The 14072-nt window shown below is 39.1% G+C and overlaps 1 protein-coding gene across 8 annotated transcripts in view; it reads left to right on the top strand.

Moving 5' to 3' along the window:
- Positions 1–14072, top strand: part of FKBP5 (FKBP prolyl isomerase 5) — a 120838-nt gene that overhangs the window by 71090 nt on the left and 35676 nt on the right. For all 8 annotated transcript variants that reach the window (XR_003968806.1, XR_003968805.1, XM_030315333.1 and 5 more), the window contains 2 exons: positions 9837–9979; positions 10948–11062. Coding sequence is in view for 6 of the 8 variants with exons in the window: in XM_030315333.1 (XP_030171193.1) it covers positions 9837–9979; positions 10948–11062 (258 nt within the window). In the remaining 2 variants the exon portion in view is untranslated. The remainder of the gene's footprint in view (positions 1–9836; positions 9980–10947; positions 11063–14072) is intronic.

Raw genomic sequence — 14072 nt, 5'->3', positions numbered from 1 at the left:
TGTCTCCCTCTCTCTGCCCCTCTCCCCCTCTCACTCTCTCAAAATGAATAAACATTAAAAAAATTATAAAAAACAAAACAGTCTTTTTGACAAATGATGGTGGGAAAGCTGGATATTCACATGCAAGATAGTGAAGGTTGTAGCCTTTATACCATATACACAGATTAACTAAAAAATGCATCAAAGGTCTAAACATGAGACCTAAAACTATATTTTCTTAGAAGAAAACATAGAGGAAAAGCTTTGACATTGTATTTGACAATGATTTTTTAGATAGGACACCAAAAGCAACAGGCAACAAGAGTAAAAAATATATAACTTGGACTACATCAAAATTAAAAGCTGTGCATCAAAGGATACAATGACAGAGTGAAAAGGCAGCCTATGGAATGGGAGACTGTTTGCAAATATCTGATCCCTTGTCATTATAATGAACTCCTATAATTCATCAACAACGAAAAACCACAAATAAACTGATTATAAAATAGGCAATGAAAGACATTTCTCCGTGTGTGTGTGTGTGTGTGTGTGTGTGTGTGTATAAATGGCCTGACTAGCATATGAGAAGATGCTCAACATCACTAATAATTAGGGAAATACAGATCAAAACTGCACTGAGATACCACCTCATACCCATCAGAGTGGCTACTATCAAAAAAAGGTGGGAGAGGAAACAGCATGTGGCAAGGCTGTGGAGAAACTGAAAACCTTTGTATGCTGTTGGTAGGAATGTAGAATGGTGCAGCCACAATGGAAAACAGTATGACATTTCCTCAAAAAATTAAGAATAGAACTACCCCACGACCCAGCAATTTTACTTCTGAGTATGTTCGCAGAAGAACTGAGAGCAGTGTCTCAAAGAGATATATTTGTACACTCCTGTTTGTTAACAGCATTATTCATTATAGCCAAAAGATGGAAGCAGCCCAAGTGTTTGTCTCTAGATGAATGGATAAATAAATTCATGTATACATACAGTGGAATATTATTCAGCCTTAAAAAAGAGGGAAATCTGACACATGTGACAACACTGATGGAACTTGAGGATACACTAAGTGAAGTGAACTAGTCATGAAAAGACAAATACTGGGGCTCCTGGGTGGCGCAGTCGGTTAAGCGTCCGACTTCAGCCAGGTCACGATCTCGCGGTCCGTGAGTTCGAGCCCCGCGTCGGGCTCTGGGCTGATGGCTCAGAGCCTGGAGCCTGTTTCCGATTCTGTGTCTCCCTCTCTCTCTGCCCCTCCCCCGTTCATGCTCTGTCTCTCTCTGTCCCAAAAATAAATAAACATTGAAAAAAAAAATTTAAAAAAAAAAGAAAAGACAAATACTATATGGGGCACCTGGCTGGCTCTGTTGGTAGAGCATGTGACTCTTGATCTTATGGGTTGTAAGTTCAAGCACCACGTTGAGTGTAGAGATAACTGAAAAATAATAGCTTTTGAAAAACAAGACATACATAATTCCCCTGACATCTAGGTGAATCTAAAGAGTATTTTTTTTTTCAACGTTTATTTATTTTTGGGACAGAGAGAGACAGAGCATGAACGGGGGAGGGGCAGAGAGAGAGGGAGACACAGAATCGGAAACAGGCTCCAGGCTCTGAGCCATCAGCCCAGAGCCCGATGCGGGGCTCGAACTCACGGACCGCGAGATCGTGACCTGGCTGAAGTCGGACGCTTAACCGACTGTGCCACCCAGGCGCCCCGTAGGTGAATCTAGAATAATCAAATTCACAGAAACGGAGTCAAATGAAATTCTTGCCACAGGCTTGGGGTAGAAAGAAATGGGAAGTTGTTTAATGGGTAGAGTTTTAGCATTGCAAGATGAAAAGGTTTTAGTCTGGTTGCACAACAGTGTGAATATATGTAACAGTATTGATCTGTACACTTAAAAATGGTTGTGATGGCATATTTTATGTTACGTGTATTTTGCCACAATTTTTTTTTTAAGTTTATTTTGTGGGAGGGAGAGAGGAAGAGAAAGAGAAAGCAAGGGATGGGCAGAGAGAGAATTCCTAGGCTCTGCACTGTCAGCTTTGAGCCTGGTGCCGTGCTCAGACCCATGAACCGTGAGATCATGATGTGACCCAAACTCGGATGCTTAACTGACTGAGTCACCCAGGCGCCCCTGTATTTTACCACAATGTTATAAAATGTTTTAAATCAATAAGGAGAAAAATTAGAATATTCTAAAGTGGTCACTATAGTCTTTATTGTAAATGAAAGTATTCATGATTAAATCAAAATGTATTTTAAAATGTGTTATCTGATTTTTTATTTTATAAATTTATTTATTTTCCAGTATAATTAACATACAGTGTTGTGGTGCCTGGGTGGCTCAGTCGGTTAAGGCTCCAGCTTCGGCTCAGGTCATGATCTCATGGTTCATGGGTTTGAGCCCCGAGTTGGGTTCTGTGCTGACAGCTCAGAGCCGGGAGCCTGCTTTGGATTATGTGTCTCCCTCTCTCTCTGCCCTCCCCTGCTCGTGCTTTGTCTCTCTCTGTCTCTCAAAAAAAACCAAAAACAAAACATTAAAAAAATTTGTAATTAACATACAGTGTTACATTAGTTTCAGGTGTACAATAAACAGTTCTGTACATTACTCAGTGCTCATCACGATAAGTGTACTCTTTGATCCCCTTCACCTGTTTGCCCATAGCCTGCCCACCTCCCCTCTGGTAACTGTTCTCTGTATTCAAAAGTCTGGGTTTATTTGTCTTTTATTTCTTTGTTCATTTGTTTCCACATACGAGTGAAATCATATGGTATTTGTCTTTCTCTGACTTATTTCACTTAGCATTATACCCTCTAAATCCACCCATATTGTTACAAATGGCAAGATTTCATTCTTTTTTATAGCTAAATAATATTCCATTGTGTATATAAACTACATCTTTATCCATTCATCTATCTACGGACACTTGGGTTACTTTGTTAAATTTTGTTAATATGATTTTAAAAATTTTTTTTAAAGTTTATTTATTTTTGAGACAGAGCGAGACAGAGCATGAACAGGGGAGGGTCAGAGAGAAGGGGAGACACAGAATCCGAAGCAGGCTCCAGGCTCTGAGCTGTTGGCACAGAGCCTGACGCGGGGCTCGAACTCCCAGACCGTGAGATCATGACCTGAGCCGAAGTTGGATGCTTAACTGACTGAGCCACCCAGGCGCCCCTATGATTTTTTTAATAGACTTTTTTTTTTTTTTTTTTTTTTTAGAGAGAGAGACAGAGCATGAATGGGGGAGGGAGAGGGGGAGAGGAACAGATTCCAAAGCAGGGTCCATGCTCTGAGCTGTCAGCACAGAGCCTGACGTGGGTCTCGAACTCACAAACCATGCAATCATAACCTGAGTTGAAGTTGGACATTTAATTGACTGAGCCACCCAGGCGCCCCAGTAGAATTGACTTTTAAAGCACTTTTAGGTTCACAGTAAAACTGAGCAGAAGGTACAGAGTTCTCATGTATCTCCCATCCCTACACAGGCATAGCTTCCCCCTTAACAACACCCTCCACCAGAGTGATCCACTTGTTAGGATTGATGAACCTACATTGAACCTATAAAATTTTATGTCTTAAAATGTATTCTTCGATTACACTTTGCAGAAGCAAGAAAAAAGTACAGTTTATTGCTTTGATACTAGTCTTCTTGTATACTTTTAAGTTTTTCAATTGCCTGTGGTTACATATGTAGAGAGAGCCTTTAAACTTAGGGGTAGCTATGCTATAGATTTGTTTAAATATATGTTTTTATTTCAGTTATTGTTACAAATGAAATAGGACTCCTGAAATTGATAAATTATATTTGAGCTAGTAAAATTGGAAGTCCAGATCAAGTGTGAGAACAAATTATATATTCTTGGTACATGATGCCTATAATTATGATCCTAAAGATCAAGAAGAATCTGTAAAATGTTTATGCTTTGACCCCGTAATTCTGCTTCTACAAATTGAACCTAAGAAAGTATGGTAGAAGCTTGCTTAACCAACCCCGGATTGATGATGCTCCCCGTTCTGTTTGTAAAGATGTTGAGCAATACTGCTGGTTTCCTGTTCTGTGGTGTGGTCCTACACTGTGCTTCAGCCAATTGAGTGTGCCTTGTCAATGCCCTCCAGCCATAGACCACTAGGAACATAGCTGTCATTGAACAAGCCGAGTTGATTACTCATTGTAGAGGTAAAATGCACGTGAGAGACTGTGTGGTGTTTCAGTAAGAGTGTTCAAAGGGATTTATTTTAGGATTTAGGCTTTTGTATTGGGTGATTTGGGGAAGGGATTAAGGAAGAGCTCCTTTGCTCTGGATTGGATATTGCTAGGATGTGGGGTGATTCTTTGGGGATCTTAACAAATCTTATCTAGGAGGAAGGCCAAATAGACAAGAGACTAAAGCCCTACCTGCTGGAGAAGCAGCAGTCACTCCTGGCTGCCAGGAGAGGGGGATATTTGGTATTTTGTAGGTTGCACAATGACCTTATTTTTTGTCCAAAATTTTGAAGTGTTTTTGTTTTGTCTCACTTTTTCATGGTCTCAGAGTGACCTTGTCTGATGTTGGTATTTAGTGAGATTGTTTGTGTGCACCGGGAGAATAGCATGGCCTAGGTTCCCCCAGGCCAGCTTCAGACATCAGTAAGGCCTAGCTGTCAGTGTCCAGCAGTTTCTGGATGTTAGGGCCTGCATTTTTCTCCCTCAGACTGTTACTAAGAATCACTTGAGGGGCGCCTGGGTGGCGCAGTCGGTTAAGCGTCCGACTTCAGCCAGGTCATGATCTCGCGGTCCGTGAGTTCGAGCCCCGCGTCGGGCTCTGGGCTGATGGCTCGGAGCCTGGAGCCTGTTTCCGATTCTGTGTTTCCCTCTCTCTCTGCCCCTCCCCTGTTCATGCTCTGTCTCTCTCTGTCCCAAAAATAAATAAAAAAAAAAACGTTGAAAAAAAAAATTAAAAAAAAAAAAGAATCACTTGAAACCTGTTTATAGCCATTGTACTTTTTGTAATTATATAATTTAATTAATATATAAAACACTTAAATTAGTGTAGAAAGAAAGAGGAATTATTTCTGTGAAAACTTGGACATTTTTGGAAAGCCTTACTAAGGTAAATTGCTAAAAGCATTTTGCAAATTGTTGTTGAATTAGGGATGGGTAAAAGGCAAAAACAAGCCCTTCAGAACACATTTGACCAGAAGAATTCTATGTACTGATTGCTTTACAAGTATCTTCTGGTTCTCAGTCCACTTTAAAGAAACCCGCATTGTAAATTGCAAATGATTTACTCATTCATTGAGGGAGCAGGGGAGGGGCAGAGAGCGAGAATCCCAAACAACATTTTAAATTAACCTCCCAACTATATAGCTCTGATTATCAGGTAAGAGGCTTTTATTATACAGAAAAAGTTACGTAAAGATGTAGGTGCAAAATTGTTCATCAGAACTTTTTTTTTAAATTTATGTCTAAGTTAGTTAGCATATAGTGCAACAATGATTTCAGGAGTAGATTCCTTAATGCCCCTTACCCATTTAGCCCATCCTCCCTCCCACAACCCCTCTAGTAACCCTCTGTTTGTTCTCCATATTTAAGAGTCTCTTATGTTTTTGTCCCCCTCTCAGTTTTTATATTATTTTTGCTTCCCTTCCCTTATGTTCATCTGTTTTGTATCTTAAAGTCCTCACATGAGTGAAGTCATATGATATTTGTCTTTCTCCAACTAATTTTGCTTAGAATAATACCCTCTAGTTCCATCCACGTAGTTGCAAATGGCAAGATTTCATTCTTTCTGATTGCCGTGTGTGTGTGTGTGTGTGTGTGTGTGTGTGTACACACACACACACATATATATATACACACCACATCTTCTTTATCCATTCATCCATCAGTTCATCAGAACTTTATAAAAGTCAGAAGAATAAAGGAAGAACCTAAATGTTTATTAATGTAATTGAGATTATAATCAGATTATAAATACAAACCAAGTGAACATATAATTGGAAAGAAATGAACCAGGAAATTGACAGTTTACCCCAGATGCTGGAATTTCAGAGGTTTTTTTATTTTACTCTTTATGCTTTTCTATAATTTCTAGGTGTTCTATAATAAGTATGTATTCTTACTTTTTGTTTTTTTAATCGGGGGGAAGATACTTTTTTTTTTTAAAGTTTGTATTTAAATCCCAGTTAGTTAACATGCAGTGTAATATTAGTTTCAAGTGTACAATTTAGTGAGTCAACACTTCATACATCACCCGGTAGTCATCACAACAGGGGGAAGTACTTTTTAAGAAGAGTCCCTGGGGGCACCTGGGTCGTTCAGTGGGTTGAGCATCTGATTTGTGACTGGCTCAGGTCACGGTCTCACAGTTCGTGAGTTCTAGCCCTGTGTCAGGCTCGCACTGACAGTGTGAAACCTGCTTAAGACTCTTTTCTCTCTCCCTCTCTCTCTGCCCCTTTCCTGTTCACACCTACGTTCGTGCTCTCTTTCTCTCTCAAAATAAACAAATAAATTAAAAAAAAAAAGAAAGTCCCTGGATTGACTATTTTAGAAACATATACCTGTGTTCATACCAGTCTGGCTCTTTGCTAATGTGTTTTCATTCAGTATTAGGAATTCGATGTAAGAGAAGCTTTATGTTCTAAATGAGAAGAAAAGCAAAGGCACAGGCATGAATTTTTGAGGTCAAGGCTCCTATAGATTTAATCCACAGGCTAATGTTTCCAACTTCTAGGCATAGAGTAGATCTTATCAATGAATTGGGCTTTTGTTGATTGCTCTAACCCTCATCCAAAAGCAAAAAGCCCCTTGTTTATACTCTCTGTTGGTGTTTACCATTGCTTCGTTTAAAGCAAAAACAAAAACAGTGCACCTATCATTCTCTTCCACTAGCCATACTACATTGCACCTTCCTTGGAAGGAAGAAGGGAATGGCCATCTTTGTATTCTTAATAGCTGGACCTTTGTTCCTCAGTAGTTGGCTAAATAACTTGAAAAAATGTACAGTAGTCCCCCCTCACCCCTCCCCCCAACACACAATATAAAGATTTCCTGGACAAGTATGTCTTAAAATACCAGAGTTGATAGTAAAGAAAAAAAATGTTCCTCAAGGGCCCACTGCAAGCATCAGTGACAGGAAAGCAACCTATCAACAGCAGACTTTACATTTCACCTGATGATTCTGGACTGTTTTCACAATAGAACCATGTGTGAGCATATAAATTGACATAGCTGGGGCACTTGGGTGGCTCAGTTGGTTAAGCGTCTGACTTTGGCTCAGGTCATGATCTCACAGTTTGTGCGTTGGAGCCCTGCGTCGGGCTCTCTGCTGTCAGCACAGAGCCTGGAGCCTGCTTCAGATCCTCAGTCTCCTTCTTTCTGCCCCACTTGCAAGTGCTCTTTCTCAAAAATAAACATTTTTTAAAAATAAAAATAAATCGATGTAGCCGTTTTAGAAGGGCAGTTGGGCAACGTCCGTCAAATTGAAAGTGCACATCACCATTGCATTTCTAGAATATTCTCCAAATATTCTCACACAAAGTAGACAATCCTGTATGGACACATATCCTTATTTAGACTACTGTTAATATGTTTCTCAATAGGAGAGTGACTGGAATATCATGCTGTCATTTAGAATGAACTAGATCTCATTTAATAATTGTATTCAATGTTGTACAAGTATTTGTTTATTTGTATTTATGATGATGATGATAATGATGGCTGTTCTTTCATTATTTGTTTATTTTTATTTCTAGAAGTAGGCTGTACACCCAACGTGGGGCTTGAACTCCTGTTCCTAAGGTCAAAAGTCACGTGCTCTACCAACTGAGCCAGCCAGGTGCCTGAATAATGACAGCTGTTCTTAAGTATATATCATATGCCAGTCATTATGTCATGCATTTGACAAATTTTATCTAACAATTCTCATAACAACTATATGGCAGGCACGGTTATTATCTACATTTTGCAGATGAGAGACTGAGGCACAGAGATTAAATAATTTACACATTACTTATAAGGGGCAGACCTGGTATTTGAATCCAGGTAGTCTGTGGTTAAAACAGTCTACATTTTTAACCTCTAAAATGCATATCCTAAAAATAATGCATATCCTCCTTTCTGCTGACAGAAAGAGATCAAGATATATATTGAATAAAAAGCAGAATTAAATGCATGATATGCTGTACAGCATGCACCAGAAGGGTATAAAAGGAACAACAAACAGTGTCTTCTTACAAGGAGGGAATGGATGCCCTTTTACTTTGTTTTTTCTCTTGTGTGTGATTGAATAATAGGCATGTATAACTTAAACATTTTTAACTACAGTATCTGATCTTTTGAAAAATTACAGTCCTTAAGACAAGCTGTAGTCCTGAGTCAGGAGTGTTCTATCCATCCCTACTTACCTACTTTAGTATAGAATTCGTCTTACTCTAATATCCTACCACAGTTCAAGATGATAGCTTTCTTCAAAATTCACTTTCAGGGGTGCCTGTGTGGCTCAGTCGGTTAAGTATCTGACTTTGGCTCAGGTCATGATCTCGTGGTTCGTGGGTTTGAGCTCCACATCAGGCTCTGCACTACAGTGTAGAGCTTGCTTGGGATTATGTCTCCTCCTCTCCTCTCCTCTCCTCCCCTCTCCTCCCCCCTCCTCCCACTCCCCCTTCCCCCCACTCCCCCTTCCCCCTGCTTTTCCCCTGCTCTTATACACTGTCTCACTCTCAAATAAATAAACTTTTAAAAAATTCACTTCTGCTGGGATTTATTGTTTACCTGATTCTGCTGTCAGTACTTAAGTTTTTGATTGACATAGTACCTCATTTTTGTATTTTACCTCTTTAAATCACCTACATTTTTTGTTTCCCAAAGGATTTGAGACTGATTATTGTAAGGTATAATTACAATTATGTACGCTAGAATAGTTCTACAGTTGAGGAGTAAAGTCAACTTTTAGTTTCCTGGAAGAAGGAAAAAAAATTCTGAGTTCAGTAGTTCTTGTGATTTGACAAAAGGACACACAACCATTTTGTTTAAAAACAAAACAAAAATATTTTTTTTCTTTTTCTAAATTTGGAGATCTCTTTCATGGGCCCTTTTATGCAATTTATACTTTTCCAGTTGTTTTGTTGTTTTTGTCTACTCAACTGAATTATAAGCTTCCTTAGGACAAATTCCATTTCATTCCATACTATTTTTGTTCTATCTGTACCTAGAAAACACACCCTTTATTATGGTTGCAATTGTAAATTAAGCAACAGCGGCAGCCCAGCTACATTTCAAAGATTACGTTATTACCACTTTTCAAAGATTCAGTCTTTGAAACTTAGAAATTAATACTACTGTTCTCCTTCTCAGCAGGGAATCTTCTCTGGTCACCCTCAAAAATCAGTTTATTGTCTCCCTCTCTATCTGCCCCTCCCCTGCTCATGCTCGCTGGCTCTCTCTCCTTCAAAAGTAAATAAACATTAAGAAAATTTAAAGGGGGCAGGGCTCCTGGGTGTCTCAGTCAGTTAAACATCTTCCTGCTTCAGTTCAGGTCACAATCTCACAGGTTTGAGCCCCGCGTTGGGCTCTGTGCTGACAGCTCAGAGCGTGGAGCCTGATTCAGATTCTGTGTCTCCCTCGCTCTCTGCCGTTCCCCCACTCATGCTCGCTCTCTCTCTCTCTCTCTCTCTCTCTCTTTCAATAGTAAATAAACATTAAAAAAATTTTTTTTAATCAATTTATTTCTTGGTTCTTTTTGAGCCCCTGCTTATTGATTATGTAATGTAAAGGAAATTTATTCAAATTTTTGTTTTATGACAGTTAAATATTTTTAAATACAGCCTATCGCTTTCAACCACCTTTTTCTTTCTCGTAGGCCAAGTTATCAAAGCATGGGACATTGGGGTGGCTACCATGAAGAAAGGAGAGATCTGCCATTTACTGTGCAAACCAGAATACGCATATGGCTCTGCTGGCAGTCTCCCCAAAATTCCCTCGAATGCAACTCTCTTTTTTGAGGTAAGTGTGTGTGTGATGTTGCCTTGTTAGCCTCTGTTCTAGTATAGTGCTGGCTCTGAAGCAACAGGCAGTGGAACAAGGAGCTAAGCTTGCTGTTGAGAATCAGATCCAACTTATTTATTTTGGAGCTTGGCTTCTTGAATTGTTTCCCACAAACCCAAGGGGTGTGTGCCAGTGCTTTCTTAGAAACGTGTTTCTGGCACTGAACGATCATATCCAAATAAACAAAAGACACCAGGCTTAAAAAGAAAGGTTCTGGTCAGTGGTGTGAGTATAACATACTCAAAGTTGACCAGAAGACAACGTTGAAAATGTGGCAGACCAGTGTTGAAATATACCTAAACCAAATGGTAAGATACTTTCATATTATACAGGTTTACAATTTGTCACCGGTCTCGCTTCTTCATTAGAAGCAGTAGGTGGTGATAACATTATTCATTCTGTGTTGAATTACATAGATCTGTCCAAGTGTGATTAAAAAATTAAGGGAGGAAATGCCTGAAATGTCATAACTGGGTAAAACAAAATAAAACCAAAAAAACAAAAAACACCTTTAGTTGGTTGTAGGTCTGATTCATAGGATTTATTTTTACATTTACAAAAGGGAATTCCATGAATCTGGGGTGGAAAGGTGGTGGCCTCTAGAGTCAGACAAAACAGTTCTGGGCAGCACCTTGTAGCTCTGGCTTTTTGCCCACAAGGCAGCTTTCCTAGTATTTCCTGTCTGTCTTTGCACTGCAACCCCACAGGATGCAGTCCTAGACATTATCGTTACGTGAAGGCTCTTTCCAGGTATTGAAAGTGCAGCGTTCTTTTTTTTCCTACTTTTCCAATAACTGAGATGCATAGATAAATATTAAAGAGTTTTATTTTGTAAAATGAAAGGAGAATCGGTTGTCCTTGTCTTTAAGTATGTTAAGCTGGCTCTGTTTGGTCTTTTCTCAGCCAAATCTTTTTTTCCTTTCTAGATTGAGCTCCTCGATTTCAAAGGAGAGGATTTATTTGAAGATGGAGGCATTATCCGAAGAATCAAACAGAAAGGAGAAGGATATTCAAACCCAAACGAAGGAGCGACAGTAGAAAGTAAGTATTGCTGTGACAGTGAATGAGTCCTTAAAATTGGGTTCCATTTACAGGGATAAAATGGAGATTTCTTTTTAAAAATCTAGAAGTAAACAAATATAGCTCAACTCAAGAATAGTTTTAAATTCAACATTTACTTACTAATGACTTTATTTGGTAAATATTCATCCAACATGTCTATGCTAGGTATTTACTGTACCAGCTTCGGTAGACCCAGAAGATGTAATCCTATCCATCAAGTCCAAGTCTACGGACTCCATGGTGTACCAGTAGCAATGTTAATTGCCTTATGGATTTACTCATTTATTTCTCAAAATAACCTTACGAGATAAGATTTATTACCCCCAGGTGAGAAAAGTGAGTTCAGAGAAATTGCCCCAAGGTTACAGAGTTACTGAACAGAGCAGTTGGATTGTAATGTCCTTCAGAGCTCTCAAATCTGTCTCACTGGCTTGTCTCAAGATGCAAAAGTTCATCGTTTTAGTTAGATCAAAATCGGGTAATAGTGTTCATTCTCTGTCAGGAGATCTAGGTTAATATTTTGCTTTGCCATTTATTGGGTGACTTACAGCTATTCCATTTTTTTTACTTGCTAAACTGGGGGGAAGGATACTCCCAACGACCGATTACTTGATCACTCTTCCAGAGCACAATGTATGGACCATGGCGCCCACTGCTTGTCACTTTGTATTGTAGTCAGTGTTTGCCCATTTCTCCAGTAGACGGCTTGAAGCCCAGAAGCTTTTTAAGTCTTTTTGTTTCCAGCATTACCTACAGTGCCCTACACACATTGGGTGTTCGGTAGGTGCTTTCTGCATGGATAGATGTTTGAAAGACACCATTCACTGAGCTTGAAGTACCGTTAAAAAGAGAGTCATGAGAAAACATAGAAAAATACTTCCATTAAGAAAACAGAGTACTTGACAATATGAACTATTATAAAAGGCGTAGTTAAAATAAAGAGTTCATTTAGAACAGTAAACTAGAATGGTTGATTTTCTTATCTTTACCATTTGTATATTCTACTTGAGATGCATGTTTCATTCCCTTGGGTCTGGCAAATTAGTTCAAATTGAGTTACTTATTTAGTTGGAAACAGTTGTAAATAGTATTACTGTACTATTGCTGTTGAAGTCTTTAGGTAGCAATCATTCCTGGTAAGTTTTAGAATAAATGAAGAGGAGCTCAAATGTATAATGTTGGAGAAATACCTAGCCCAGGAGCCAGAGGCAGAATTCTAGCTTCAGCAGACTCTAACTAGCCCTTGCCTTTCTGGGCTCTGGCTTCCTTTACAATGACACAGGGGTAGACATCTCGATTTCTAAGGTCCTGTTAGCCCTGAATGTTCCATGATAGAATTCTAAATGTTTATGAAAGTGACTAGAATGATAGAACATCATCTTCAGCACATTAACAAGTATGTAAGAAGGTTATCTGTAACAGATATTTAAATTTTTTATTATGAATATTTTCAAATATCAAAAAACCAGAGGTTTTTTTCCTATGATAGAGTAACTCCCAGATTCAGCGATTTATAATATATATTTTTAACCTGGAGGCTTTTGTCAACCAAATTAAAAAGAAAAACTTTCCCCAATTATAGGCAATGCCACAAAACTACCATTGCAGAGTTAACTTTGGGGCAGGCTAAATTAAATCCCATCTTGCTTTTGGTAGTATTTTTGGTGGGAGTCCTTATTTTTAACTTTGTTTTGAAATCATTTTCGCCTTACAGACAAATTGCGAAACTAGTACAGAGAATTCACTTATATGCTTCATCCAGCTTCCCCTAATGGTAACATCGTCCCTCACCACATTGCTGCATTTATCAAAATCAGGAAATTAACACACCAATAAGATACTATTAACTATTAGGGGTGCCTGGGTGGCTCAGTTGGTTGAGCGTCTGACTCTTGGTATTGGCTCAAGTCATGATCTCATAGTTCGTGGGATCAAGCCAGCGTCAGGCTCTGCACTGACAGAATGGAACCTGCTTGTGATTCTCTCCCTCTTTCTCTCTGCCCTTCTCCCTCTCACGTACGTGTGCTTTCTCTCTCTCTTTCTCAAAATAAATAAACTTTAAAAAATACTGTTAATATTATTCTACAGATCTTGTGTGAGTTTCCTCATTTGCCGTACTGATGTCCTCTTCTGGTCATGGTCAGATTCAGGATCCAGTGCTGTATTTTGTCCCTCTAGTAGTAGTCTCCAGTCTGTGACAATTATCAGTCTTCCTGCGTTTTTTCATGATTTTAACACTTTTGAAGACAACTGGCCTATTTAGAATATATTTCAATTTGGGTTTGTCTGATGTTCTCCATGATTAGGTTGGAGTTAAACATTTTTTTTTTTTTTTAAATACCATGTAAGTGATGCCGTGCCTTATCAGTTCATCATTATCAGGAGGTACATGATATTGATGTTAACTTGGGTCACTTGGTTAAGGTGGGATCTGCCATGTTTCTCCTTTGCAAAGTTGCTATTTTTGCCTTACTAAGTATCTCTTTGGGAGGAATCTAACTACTAGGAGACCATGCAGGTGTCTTTTGCATCACATCTTCACACACTGATCCATGAATGGTTTTTTTTTTGTAAGTTTATTTATTTTGAGAGAGAGAGCACAAAGCGGGGTGGGTAGGGTAGAGAGAGAGAAGGGGCGGGGGGGGGGGGGGAGAATCCCAGGCAGGCTTCATGTTGTCAGCAGGAGTTCAATCCCATGAACCATGAGATCATGACCTGAGCCAAAACCAGGAGTCGGACATTTAACTGACTGAGCCACCCAGGCGCCCCTGATCCATGAATGATATTTCCATGCAACAGTTATTACTGTAGGATTTGCCTAATGGTGATTTTTCTATTTCCACCGTTCCTTCTACAATTTAATTGGAATTCTGCCATAAGGAAGGGCTGCCTCTTCTTCCCTGTTTACTCAGTTATTTATAATAGTGTAGAGCCATTGGTATTTATTTTATTCTGTAGGTTATTATTCATTGCTACTCTTACTTTGTTG

This window comes from Lynx canadensis, chromosome B2 (assembly GCF_007474595.2).
Source record: "Lynx canadensis isolate LIC74 chromosome B2, mLynCan4.pri.v2, whole genome shotgun sequence".
Classification (NCBI taxonomy): Eukaryota; Metazoa; Chordata; class Mammalia; order Carnivora; family Felidae; genus Lynx; species Lynx canadensis.
Note: the sequence above shows the minus strand (reverse complement) of the source record. Positions and strands in the feature narration are given on the sequence as shown.